Source organism: Oncorhynchus tshawytscha, linkage group LG24 (assembly GCF_018296145.1).
Source record: "Oncorhynchus tshawytscha isolate Ot180627B linkage group LG24, Otsh_v2.0, whole genome shotgun sequence".
NCBI classification, from domain to species: Eukaryota; Metazoa; Chordata; class Actinopteri; order Salmoniformes; family Salmonidae; genus Oncorhynchus; species Oncorhynchus tshawytscha.
Genome location: NC_056452.1, coordinates 5,886,569 through 5,900,588, shown reverse-complemented (window position 1 = coordinate 5,900,588; position 14,020 = coordinate 5,886,569). Strand labels below are relative to the sequence as shown.

At 44.0% G+C, this 14,020-nt stretch overlaps 1 protein-coding gene across 1 annotated transcript in view; it reads right to left on the bottom strand.

The window, feature by feature from the left end:
• The window catches only part of kcnj19b (potassium inwardly rectifying channel subfamily J member 19b), a 29,037-nt gene extending 17,040 nt beyond the window's left edge, over positions 1 to 11,997 (bottom strand). Inside the window, exon 1 of the mRNA XM_024387062.2 lies at positions 10,902 to 11,997. Coding sequence (XP_024242830.1) covers positions 10,902 to 11,570 — 669 coding nt within the window. The 5' untranslated portion in view covers positions 11,571 to 11,997. The remainder of the gene's footprint in view (positions 1 to 10,901) is intronic.
• Positions 11,998 to 14,020: the final 2,023 nt, after the last annotated feature.

The following is a 14,020-nucleotide window of genomic DNA, read 5'->3' as shown; positions in this document are numbered from 1 at the left end:
GATCTCCAGCCAGTTACTACGGGGGGTTGGCGTGGGATATATGGCCCATTGAGCACCATACTGCTGACTGGAAAACAGTGGGGTTATTTGATGACCCCATGTGGTGTGTTTTGAGTCAGACACAGCAGATCGTTGACAGAAATGACCGTTCTCGGTTCACGATTGTTTACACTACAGACCAGGGTTCGATCCCAGTCTGTGTCACAGCCGGCCGTGACCGGGAGACCCATCAGGCGGCGCACAATTGGCCCAGCGTCGTCTCAGTCAGTGGAGGGTTTGGCTGGCCGGGTTTCCTTGTCCCATCGCGCTCTAGCGACCCCTTGTGGCGGGCCGGGCGCCTGCAAGCTGCCTCGGTCACCAGCTGGACAGTGTTTCCTCCGACACATTGGTGCAGCTGGCTTCCGGGTTAAGTGAGCAGTGTGTCAAGAAGCAGTGTGGCTTGGCTGGATTGTGTTTCGGAGGACACATGGCTCTCGACCTTCACCTCCCCTGAGTCCTTAGGTGAGTTGTAGCGATGGGACAAGACCGTAACTACCAATTGGATATCATGAAATTGGGAAGAAAAAGGGGTAAAAGTAAAAAATGTGTTATAATAATATATGAAATGGCCATTCACACATCGAGAAGTGATTCCATCAGCATAGCAGATCAGTGACATATATGATAGTTCACCAGTGGTGTGTATTCATGGATGTCAAGGGAAGCCAGGCATCCCCCAAAAATTGGCCAAGAAAAACCCCCATAAAATAATGTATCTTTCGTCTCTCTGTGTTTCATAATTTTCACTAAATTCGCAAGCGGCTGAATGTATCTCAGAGCGAGTGGAACAGTGCCCCTCTGTCTCTGTATGTGTTGGCCATCTATCTGATGCTGTCTGGTCCAAAAGAGTATGTCATTGTTGCCGCCTTAGTATTGAACGCCAGGAAAGCCTGCAAGCATTTAGACTCCCTTGATAATAAAAAAACAATAATAATAGCCAATCAGCCTTGAGCTAAACTGAGTGAGCTCAACTGTGAATGGTCCTGGCGCACAAAAAAAAGTGGCAAGGGAAGCCAGTTTACATTTGGCTTCATTCCAATCACATTGCATGGAAAGCATACGAGCATATGATTTAAGATGGGGCCGGAGAAGAAGGCTGATGTTTTATGTGTCTCAAACCAATTGTGTTTTTGTTAGTTTCTTTGCCTTGTTTTTAACTTATTTTGTAACTTATTTTCTACGTAATGTTGCTGCTCCGTCTCTTATAACTGAAAATAACTTCTGGACATCAGGACTGCAAGTACTCACCACGGACTGGCAGAATCCTTTTTTTCCTTTAACGAATCTGACAAGCCCGACGTGAATGATATACTTCTCTCCTGGGAACAGGCCCAGATCCCTGTGATTTGTGTGAAGAGAAGGCGTAGAAAAAGGGGCCAGCGGGCGGGCTGTCTTCTAAAAATTTGTAGGTGATCGAATAAACCCCCACTTCCTTCCATTTTGCTAGCAAACGTGCAATCTTTGGAAAATAAAATAGATGACCTATGAGGAAGATTAAACTACCAATGGGACATTCAAAACTGTAATATCTTATGCTTCACAGAGTCGTGGCTGAACGATGACACTATCAACAATACAACTGGCTGGTTATACGCTGTACCGGCAGGATAGAATAGTAGTTCTACACCTGCATTGCTTACTGTTTGGGATTTTAGGCTGGGTTTCTGTACAGCACTTTGAGATATCAACTGATGTACGAAGGGCTGTATAAATACATTTGATTTAGTAACTTGTAAGACTAGGGGCGGCGGACAATGTATTGTTGTAAACAACAGCTGGTGCACGAAATCTAAGGACGTCTCGAGCTATTGCTCGCCTGAGGTAGAGTATCTCATGATAAGCTGTAGACCACACTATCTACCTAGAGAGTTTTCATCTGCATTTTTCATAGCTGTTTTACATACCACCAGACTGAGGCTGGCACTAAGACCGCACTCAATGAGCTATATTCTATCATAGGCAAACAAGAAAACGCTCACCCAGAGGCGGCACTCCTAGCAGCCGGGGACTTTAAAACATTTTATAAAATGTAATCAGCATGTTAAATGTGCAACCAGAAGGAGAAAAACTCTGGACCACCTTTACTCCACACACAGAGAAGCATACAAAGCTCTCCCTCACACTCCATTTGGCAAATCTGACCACAATTATATCCTCCTGATTCCTGCTTACAAGCAAAAAATAAAGCAGGAAGCACCAGTGACTCGATCAATAAAAAAGTGGTCAGATGAAGCAGATGCTAAGCTACAGGACTGTTTTGCTAGCACAGACTGGAATAGGTTCCGGGATTCCTCTGATGGCATTGAGGAGTACACCACATCAGTCATTGGCTTCATCAATAAGTGCACCGATGACATCGTCCCCACAGTGACCGTACGTACATACCCCAACCAGAAGCCATGGATTACAGGCAAAATCCGCACTGAGCTAAATGCTAGAGCTGCCGCTTTCAAGGAGAGGGACTCTAACCTGGAAGCTTATAAGAAATCCCGCTATGCCCTCCGATGAACCATCAAACATGCAAAGCGTCAATACAGGACTAAGTTGAATCGTACTACACAGGCTCTGACGCTCGTTGGATGTGGCAGGGCCTGCAAACCATTACAGACTACAAATGGAAGCACACCCGAGAGCTGCCCAGTGACATGAGTCTACCAGACAAGCTAAACTACATCTGTGCTCGCTTCGAGGCAAATAACACTGAAACATACATGAGAGCACCAGCTGTTCTAGAAGACTGTGTGATCACGCTCTCCGAACTGATGTGAGTAAGACCTATAAACAGGTCAACAATCACAAGGCCGCAGGGCCAGACAGATTACCAGGACGTGTACTGCGAGCATGCGTTGACCAACTGGCAAGTGTCTTCACTGACATTTTCAAACCTCTCCCTGTCCCGAGTCTGTAATAACAACCTATTTTAGACAACCATAGCCCCTGTGCCCAAGAACACTAAGGTAACCTGCCTAAATGACTACCAACCCGTTGCACTCACGTCTGTAGCCATGAAGTGCTTTGAAAGGCTGGTCATGGCTCACATCAACACCAATATCCCAGAAACCCTAGACCCACTCCAATTTGCATACCGCCCCAACAGATCCATAGATGATGCAATCTCTATTGCACTCCACACTTCCCTTTCCTACCTGGACAAAAGGAACACCTACGTAAGAATGCTATTCATTGACTACAGCTCAGCATTCAACACCATAGTGCCCTCAAATTTCATCAATAAGTTAGGACCCTGGGACTAAACAAATTCCATTGCAACTGGATCCTGGACTGCCTAATGGACCGTCCCCAGGAGGTAAGGGTAGGTAACAACACATCCGCCATGCTGATCCTCAACACAGGGGCCCCTCAGGGGTGCATGCTCAGTCCCCTCCTGTACTCCCTGTTCACTCATGACTCCACGGCCAGGCACAACTCCAACACCATCATTAAGTTTGCCAATGACACAACAGGGTTAGGCCTGATCACCGACAACGATGAGACAGCCTATAGGGTGGAGGTCAGAGACCTAGCTGTGTGGTGCCAGGACAACAACCTTTCCCTCAATGTGATCAAGACAAAGGACATGATTGTGGACTACAGGAAAAAGAGGACAGGTCACGCCCCCATTCTCATTGATGGGGCTGTATTGGAGGAGGTTAGGAGCTTCAAATTCCTTGGGGTCCACATCACTAACAAACTAACATGGTCCAAGCACAGCAATGCCAAGACAGTTGTGAATAGGGCACGACAAAATCTATTCCCCCTCAGGAGACTAAAAAGATTTGGCATGGGTCCTCAGATCCTCAAAAGGTTCTACAGCTGCACTATCGAGAGCATCCTGACTAGTTGCATCACTGCCTGGTATGGCAACTGCTCGGCCTCCGACCGCAAGGCACTACAGAGGGTAGTGCAAACGGCCCAGTACATCACTGGGGCCAAGCTTCCTGCCATCCGGGACCTCTATCCAGGCGGTGTCAGAGGAAGGCCCTAAAAATTGTTGAAGACTCCAGCCACCCTAGTCATAGACTGTTCTCTCTGCTACCACACGGCAAGCGGTACCGGAGCGCCAAGTCTAAATCCAAGAGGCTTCTAAACAGCTTCTACCCCCAAGCCATAAGACTCCTGAACATCTAATCAAATGGCTACCCAGACCATTTGCATTGCCCCCCCTCTTTTACTCCACTGCTACTCTCTGTTGTCATCTACACATAGTCACTTTAATAACTCTACCTTCATGTACATATTACCTCAACTAACCACATTGACTCTGTACCGGTACCCCACTGTATATAGTCTCGCTATTGTTATTTTACTGCTGCTCTTTAATTACTTGTTACTTTTATTTCTTATTCTTGTCTGTATTTTTTAAATTGCATTGTTAGTTAGGGGCTCGTAAGTAAACATTTCACTGTAAGGTTGTATTCGGCGCATGTGACTAATAAAACTTGATTTGATACGTCATTGATAGAAACTTGTTGTGTGTCTCGTTGTGTTCAAATCTCAAATTGTCCCTTTTCTAAATTAACAACGGACGGAGATAGGGATTTGGACTTCTGGTTCAACTTATTTCTCCATACTGGCTAATGATTATAATGGCGATTCTGATCCAACAAATGCATACATTGTGCCCCTGGCCTGAGAGAGGGGAAGTTCAATATGTAGCTAGATGTAGAAGGCTAACTTAACTACCTAACATTGCCCATGAAAGGAAGTTAGGCTAGTGAGCAAGCATTTTAGCCATGTAGCCTAGGACAACAAAAAATGAAAGTGTGCACTGTATGACAGAGTGATAGACAGTTTCGTCAACATGAAAGAGAAGAGGATGGCATTGGAGTTTCTCTACAAGTAGGGTGAGTGTCAACATGTTTTTTCTACTTGCACGAACGCGCCGCACACACACACACACAGAAATCAGAACCATGGACAGCCACATCATATTTAGTTTAGGTTGATTGGACTAAATAGTTTTTGTTGTCACTGTATTAGACTAAGCATAGGTGATTTGATGATGTTGAAATGTTGAAGTTGAAATGGTGCTGGCATAGTGGAGGCAGCACCTGTTTTCTTAGCAACTTGTGGTAACTCTCCCATGGGTCTAAATCAATAGTTGTTTAGTGGTCCGAAAATGTCGGAAACATTCACTGGCTTGACCATGCTGTAGGTCATGTAACTGTTTGTTACATGCAATATACTTTGTAGCATAGGCGTAAATCCAGGGGGGACACGACCCCCCCATCCAGAGAAAAATATGATTTATCCCCCCCAATATATCACTGTAAACATAACTATGTAATTTCAATAATATTAATAATATGCAATGAAAGCGCTTGTGCTGATTATAGACACTTAATAGCGCGTTTTTAAGTTTCAAAGGATTGCGACCCCCACCCTTTGCCTCGCAGTGGTTTGATCCACTGCCTCCCACCCCCCAGCCCTCTGCAGTGGCACATGATGCAGGTACTGTGCATGTGAGGGAATCTGACAGAGTCTGTCATTGGTGGCTGACCTCCAGTAAGTAGTTCAAACAAAGGATATGTTAGACAGTTCTTTACTTCTACCACTCAATACAATAAAACACATCTATAACCATCACCTGTCTTCATTTCCACTGTATTAAATTACAGGCCACTCTTTATGTTAGCTAGCGGTTAGCTGATGTTTGCTAGCTATCTAGCTAGCTATCTACAGTAACATCAACCAGTGTTTGCAGCTATTTGAATTTGAGTCAATGAGAGAAGTTAGCAATGCAATGTAGTGTTGCTTAGCTGGCAAGGTGACAGAGGGTTCGTGTCTACCGTCTGAAAGGCACTCAATGCACACAACTAATGTGAGGTTAATCCAGTCAATCGCACCATAGCGATTTTGTTTTACGTTGGCAGGGCTCACACAATACAATAGCTGAATTTGCAGAGCTAGCAAGCAAACTAAAGCAAACATTAGCAAGCTAGCTAGTTCCTATTTCATTTATGTGGTGTCGTCAAAGATGGAATCTTTGCAATCGTCAGTTTATTCCAAGATCAGCATGCAGCTGTAGTGCTTCGAAGTCCCTGTGATAAGGTTAGCGATAAACAGAACTCCAAACTGAACAGAACTACACTCGACTAAATTGTCGCCAGGGGACTTTGAAGCACCTGTGTGCCGATCTTGAAGAAAACTGACGATAGCAAAGATTATAGCAAACACCCCAGAAACAAGACTGCTGCTCGCTAGCTCTGCAAATTCAGCTATTGTGGGAAGCCAGCCAATAGAAGACAAAAACATGAACTATATTAAAATTACAAAAGGTTGCAGCATACGTTGTGTAAATGGTGATCTCATACAGCTGTCAACCCCTGTCACTGCAATCCGTTTCACATTTGCTAGCTGACTAGCTCGCTACCTTATAGATCGAAGCCCATTATAGAATGATAGAAGATAATAGATGATAGAAGCCCATCTCCTACTGTAAATAACCTGCACACTGTGTGTGTGTGTGTGTGTGTGTGTGTGTGTGTGTGTGTGTGTGTGTGTGTGTGTGTGTGTGTGTGTGTGTGTGTGTGTGGCCAGCCAGGTAGAAAAATGGCTGAAGTAATAAAAAGAGACGGACATCGGAGCATTATTCAGTACACCGAAACGCAAAGTTGCCACCCTAGTAGCCTAATATCTCAAAGACTAGTTGATAAAATGTTCATAAGAAAGAAGTCAAATGCTAATGGGAATGTTTCATAATGATGTCATTAGGCAGAGCAAGCAACAGATGGCACACAGACAGCAGAGCTGGAGACAGACTGGCAGGGACAGACTGGCAGAGACAGGGAGTCTTTGTTTGGCAACATTTTGAAAGGTTCTCTCTTTTTTTAGACTTATAATAATAATAATTGGAAAATGCCATGGATACCCCCACTCTCAACTTAAACTGGTGACTGGCAATGGTATTGCTGTTGTGATTAATTGTGTAGTTTTGGGTACCGGTAGTTAGGAGTACAGCAAACACCTTATTTATTTTCTAGGGGACAGATTGTGAGTCAGTGAGGGTGGTGAAAGGGAAAGAGCCAAGGGACAGAGACTTCAGAGGACAGTGTCACCGCTAAGGCAGGACCAGGTGTCAACCTTGTTTCCAGCAGGACCAGTATCGGGGACAGTGGCAAAGCATTCTCCAGTTACCTCGGTGATGGCACAAAACCATATCAGCCACACCCACAATTTATAGAACCGCAAACTCTTGCCAACAGAGTGTTGACGTTTCAAGAGAAATTGGTTTCACGATTTCCCCTGGCTACATTATAATCCATCAATAAGAGGAGTGTTGTGTTTTCACTGTAGCCAAGGGTTTTCAAGCGGCCATCTGTTGGCCAAAGAGTGGATGCTGCCTTCATTAGTGTAAGATTTAGGAACTGGAGAAAAAACATTGAAATATTCACAGCACATCAAAACTGCCAAACCCACCGCCACTTTTGTAACTGTAACAGCACACCAGCTAAATCCAATCAGTGCCCAGTTATCCAGCGCGTGGGGTAAACAGCAGGAGGACGAAAGGCATTGCTTGACGAATATTTGTTGTTCGGTGCGGCATGTAGTTAGACAAGGACAAGCCTTTTAGAGGCCACACGGATGACAGTGGCAATTTATACCAGCTTTTGAAACTTAGGGCAGAAGAGGATGATCCCATTGTACTGAAGTAGTTAACAGAGCATACCACAATGTACACAGGCCCCAAAGCGCAGAATGAAATTCTGAACATCATGGCCAATACAGTCATTCGAGGCAATGCAGCTGAGATTAGGTCTCTTCCGATTGTACAATTTTCAGTAATTGATGATGGTACACAAGATGTCTCTGGTGCTGAACAGGAGAGTGTCTGCCTGCGTTATGTTGACCATGACCTTATCCTTCACAAGGAGTTTAATGGGCGGAGACAACAGACAAGGACATTGCGAAAGTGGCAACTGATGTGTTGTTGAGGCTCAATTTGCCCATGTTTGGCTTAGGTGAGCAGAGTTACGATGGTGCCTCAAACATGGCAGGAAAATACACAGGTGCACAGGAAATTGTGAGGAGGCAGCAGCCATTAGCCCTCTATGTGCATTGTGGAGCACACTGTGTAAATCTGATTACACAGGCTGGCTGCTCAGCCTCCCCACTAATCCAGGATTCCTTTTCTTGGGTCCATCAGTTCGGTGTCCTCTATGGCCAGTCACTAAAGTTTAAGAGGATGTTTGAATCAATTTCCACGTCCAAAGATACACATCTGACCACCCTGAAACCCCTATGTCCAACAAGGTAGACTGTGCGGAATACTGCTATTAGATCTGCGCTAGGGCAGTATGAGCAGGTACTAAGCAGCCTAGAGGAGATGGCAAAAACTGCATCCAAGACAGCTTCAACTGCCAGTGGCTTATTTGAGCACTTCAGTAAAGGCAAGAATATGTGGGGTCTCACACTTGCCTCTGCTGGTCTTGGAGAGCTTGAGTGCCTAAACATTTCACTGCAGAAGAAAACTCAGACTGTCTCTGGTATGCAGGCTGCAGTCGAGTGTGTGCGGTCATCTCTTAGGGGCAAGACAAACGACGAAAGCTACCTTGCACTGTATGAGAAAGCAACGACATTGATTGACTCCATGGAATCCATTGAGACACACTCAAGATGATTTGCTGGCAAAGCAGTGGATCCAGAATTTTTTGACGTGTTGGATGGTGTGGAGGTTCAATTTGGCGAACGTTTTGAACAGGACAGTCTAAACATCCTGCAAAAGTTGGAAAGAGCGCTTCTCATGGGGGAGTTGGATGAGTCTCTAGATCAGTACCCTGAGCTGAACATAGATTCTCTTTCAGTGAAGTTGCCTCTCTTTCACAACAAATACCCCTGTAGCAGCAGTGGAGAGGCAGCAGAGGTCCTCAGGAGGCTTCCAGTGGAGGTGCGGGGGTTGTTTGACCAAGTTGAGGTGCTGATCATAATTTTGTTTGTGGTGCCAGTGTCTTCGTGTGAGGATGAGAGGAGTTTCAGTGCACTCCACAGGTTAAAGACTTGGCTTCGGTTTAGCATGGGCCAAGAAAGACTGAACGGCGTAGTTGTCTGTAATGTACATAAAGACAGGCTGGACAGTCTTGAGGGAAAATATCTGCCAAATCTGCGACTTGTTGGATTCATTGAAACCCGCAAACATATGTACGGTTCTTTTGTTCAGAAGTATGTATAGCAGTGGTTCTCATCCTTTTTGGGGTACTGGAACCCCTGCATATTTTGAGGCAAGGCAGGCAAGGTTTTGAGTGGTCCTCAGAGACCTCCACCCCCTCTATATTATATGTAAAGTTACTGGAATCTTTGTGGTATTGAATACGGTCATTACACTTTTTTATTTCACGGACCCCTTGCAATTACACTAGGGACCCCTAGGAGTCCACAAACCCCTGTTTGAGAACCCCTGGTGTATAGTATGATATTTGATATTTTGTTTAGTAGTTTTCAGTTTTTAGTACATGACAGTACACTTACTAATTATTTATTTTATGTTATTTTATTTAAAATTGCACACTTTGTGTGACATACTTGTCCATAGCTGTTGTTTGAAGACTTGAGACACTGACTGAACAATAAAGAAGTATTTTTGAAGGATATTTTGGTTGATTTATTTGGATTATTCATTGAAGTAGTTATTTCGCTTTTAAAACTGTACTTATTTTGAGCTTTTTGTTCTTGTAAAGCTATTGTCATACACTCAGGCCAGTGGCATATATTTAATGACTATATAAATGTATCAGAAAAAGTCAAATAAAAAGGTCAAATCAATACTGAGACCAACTTTGTGATGGTTCTCAATGGAGATTATTTTAGATGAGATCGCACTATGTCCATTGTATTTACGAAAACTGCACCCATACACAGTGTACAGTACCATTGCCACCTACTGGACTTTCTTGGTATAGCTGGTTGTAAATACAAATACCTGCGTACATACTGGACTGATAAGGAACACTGCTATAACTATTAGTATTAGTAGTACTATAACGATTTAAACATTTGAACAAGTTGGGACAACCCTTCCAGTTAACTACCTATCAATTATCCAGTAGTAGTAATTATGGTTCCTCAACATACATTTAACATATTACAACGTAGGCTGTGTTACAGCACTACTTTTGGTGTCCCCCTGAGGAATTTCTCTTGAGAAAATGTAATGTAATTCTCCCCTCCAAAGTTGATATCTGATTTTCGCCCCTGCTTTGTAGACTTCGCCGGACAAAGGTTGCTCTCCGGTTTTGTGATGAAACCAAGGTGTGGTTCAATTTATTCTATTGTATCTGCCTTAGGCCTATATATCACGGTCGCAAGGCATATGAACTATCAGGTTTTAGAGCAAACAACGCCATTATCACAACGAATAGGTTGTAATATGTTTTTTTTTTCTGGCTTGGCTTCCCCAGTGATTTTCCCCATTCACTGCTACTGCAGTTCACATATGCACAATCACACACTCAGACCACTACACACACAGAGAGAGAGAGAGAGAGAGGGAGAGTTATATCGATTTTATTAGTTCAATTTCGAACTAATTCCACTTTGATTCCAAAACACACATTGCAGCCTAAGGCAGTAATTGTAACCTGCCAGGACATATAATTTAGTGGCCCACAGGGAATTTAGTCGATACTGGAGGATAAATTAATTTAAATGACTGAAAAGCCCTCATAGAAAACAATGGCCAAAACACAATTCATCCCTTGAATTGACTAAATAGGACCTTATTAACTGACCTAAAATCTGCTATACGTTTTGAGTTGTGCAACACACATTATGACGCACAGCAGTCACTTTACAATAGTATTGGCATAACATCCCAAATGGATGAGAGAAAAATGGCGGAGACGATTGGTAAATTTGAAAACATTTACCTTGATAAGTTTGCACCTGATCTGGGCCGATACCATATGGCTGTTCCGCAGGTTCCCCACTCGGAACATGAGACACAACTTCCCGTCCCGTTGCGAGATAACCGCATCCTGGCTAAACATGAGAGTCTCCGCGCGCTTCTTTGGCTGGGACATCTTGATAAACATGCAGCCGATAAGAAATGCGTCCACTATAGAACCCAGGAGAGACTGGAAGAGAAAAAGAATAATGCCTTCCGGACACTTTTCTGTGATGTAGCGGTAACCATAGCCGATAGTAGCCTCTGTTTCAATGAAGAACAAGAAAGCGGACGGAAAGTTGTAGACGTTCGCGACGCACGGGGTGTATGACGAGTCGTGGCCTTGTGGTTTGATGTCACCGCGGATGTAGGCTATTATCCACCACATAGATGCCATAACCAGCCAGGCTACCGTGTAGGTTAATATAAATATGAGTAGGTTCCACCGCCATTTCAGGTCGACTAGCGTGGTGAAAAGATCGGAGATATATCGACTTGTCTCCCCGCCAAGGTTACCATGCTGGACGTTACAGCGGCCGTTCTTCTCCACAAACCGCTGGCGCTTTCTCTTCACGGGTGCAGAGACAGTCATGTCCCGTTTGGTGTTCACTACCTCGTAGTCCTCGCCAAATTTCCTGCGTATCGCAGACATAATGAGCGATTTGCGCTGAACCAAATAGGCTTTACGCAGGCTTGGCACCACTATCCAAGAGATGCAATAATATTCACTTGCTCGTCATGAGATGATCCTGCACGTAGGTGAATTAATAGTGATAACAAAAAAGATACATCACAGTCCATAGATCAGTCGAATAAATACGCATTCCAGCATTTAGTGACACATCAGTCCTCGTTGGCCAACTTTTATGTAGTCCCGGGCTTCACATCGTTGTTGTGATGTGACACTATGACAGAAGCTCACTAAAACATGCAAATGATGTGTCCTTGAAAAACCAAAACGGATCCAAGCCGACTGTCCTCCTCCCGCGCCGGACACCACTCCATGCATCGCATATTCTTCGGGCTCGCGCCACAAGCTGCTGCTGTCTGCTTGGGCACGCGTTCAGTCAGATGATAGACTGAAGAACTGCGGCACTTGCTGACAGATGTAGCCGATAGTGTGTTTGTCGCTGTAGGGGGAGGGATGGGGGTGAATTTGCCTCATTGTCCAACCCAATCAGGTATAAGCAGAGAAAGTTACAGTGTAGCGCAAAGGACTTATGGTTCATTTTCTCATATTTTCTCACTGTGCTATCAATATAATATTATTTACCTAGGCCTAGAGGGTTCCGTGTGTGACATTTGCACGTAACTAATTCGGACATACAACAAAACAGCTTTACTGTGATACAGTCATGTTTATTCCCAAGGACCCTGCCTTTGATCCATAACTATTTAGTTCCCCCTAGTGATACGTGGTTGGAAGTGTAACTCTCGACCTGATAGGATATAGTGACGCCTTTGCTTATGGAAGTAAATTAGAGACAGGCATGTAAAGGACGATTTGCACATGTCAAATAAGAGTTGCACCTGTATAGCCCTAATCAGTTTTGTATTTGCAAAAGATATTTGCAAACATGTAACTTATTTTGAGAATAAATACAACAGCACTTGCAAGCATGTAACTTGATAGGTGAATAAATGCTATAAGATTTGCAAGCATGCAACTCAATCTGTGAATCAAAACTACATTTGCTAATCTGCACACAAGAGTTTTGTCTCTACTTTTAAGAGCTGCTCTGCAAGCAAACTGCAGCAGAGAAAAACAAAGAGCTCTTGTGGGCAGGGCCTTTTCTTCCAACCAATCAGATGAGCTGTCATCATTCAGGAACGTGCTTTCAAACAGGGATCCAGTATGGGAGGACACTTTCCACACTGTTAAACATAGATCAAATTATTTAAAATGACTGAATGATATTCACAGAATTTGAAAGCTACATGAAGGTGTTGGTGAGGGAAATTAAGGGAACAATTAAAACAAGTGTTTCCACATAGCATAACCGCTCCAAAGCTGATGCTGTTTTGAGGAGAACAAGCTAGCTCCCTGTAAAATTAAGACAAGAGGGGATGGGGAAGAAGATTAGATGTTCAGTTGCTTCATCTGGCTGATGCCGTGCCTAGACGAGACGAGAGCCAACTGTTATTGAGATAAAAGGGGGAGATCTCTCAGATTCCATCTCGATAAGCTTGCTAAATGTCAACGTTGAACCAATGCAATGATATACATTTTATTGGCTTGCTATATGAGCTGCTTTTCCTGAAAATGTATATCTGATACATCTAGTCATGCATCTGCAGACACAGCGAGGAGGAGAAAAGCCTGCTTCGGGTGAGCTACCTAGAACAACATCAACTAGCTAGCTATACTATCAGATAGACATTTTCAGGAAAAGCATGGCTAGACATAGCTATCTGTAGGAACATTATTACTTGAAACCACCACATGCACATCATCTGTATCTTTGTTACATTCCATATGATGTTTTAATATATTTGTACCGTGTTGCTATCTGTCTCAAGATGTACAAATCATCAGCATGAAGAATACTGAATTCTGTTGAATTGTCAAGTGGACTGAATTCTCATGAAAATATTGTTGTGCCTCTCTTTCAGATCTGCTAAGCACACCTCTGCTAGCCACACAACCACTGCCTCCTGCTTGGCCCTGTCCAGGGGATGACAGTAAACAGGTCCACAGTGTTTCCCAAACCCCCTTTCTCACCCCCCAGTAATTATTTTACAATAGCTTATGTTCCGTGGGATTAGGGTCAACTTGTCTTATCTGGACCCGTATTCACAAAGCGTCTTAGAGTAGGAGTGCTGATCTAGGATCAGTTTTTCCTTTAAGATCATCATTAATCAAATTATATTGACTAGTGGGACCTGACCCTAGGTCAGCTCTCCTACTCTTGTGGCGTATTTCCATATTGGATTTACCCCAGTGCTTTACCCAAAAGGCTCAGACTTTTCGGGTTTCCATCTACGCGGGCCAGAACCTGTGTCTCACTGGGCCATGGCTCCAGCAGACCTGCTCTCATTTGGGGCCAAAGCCAGGCCACTGGTACTTTTCAGCCAGCATTTACATAACTATGGCTAACTGTG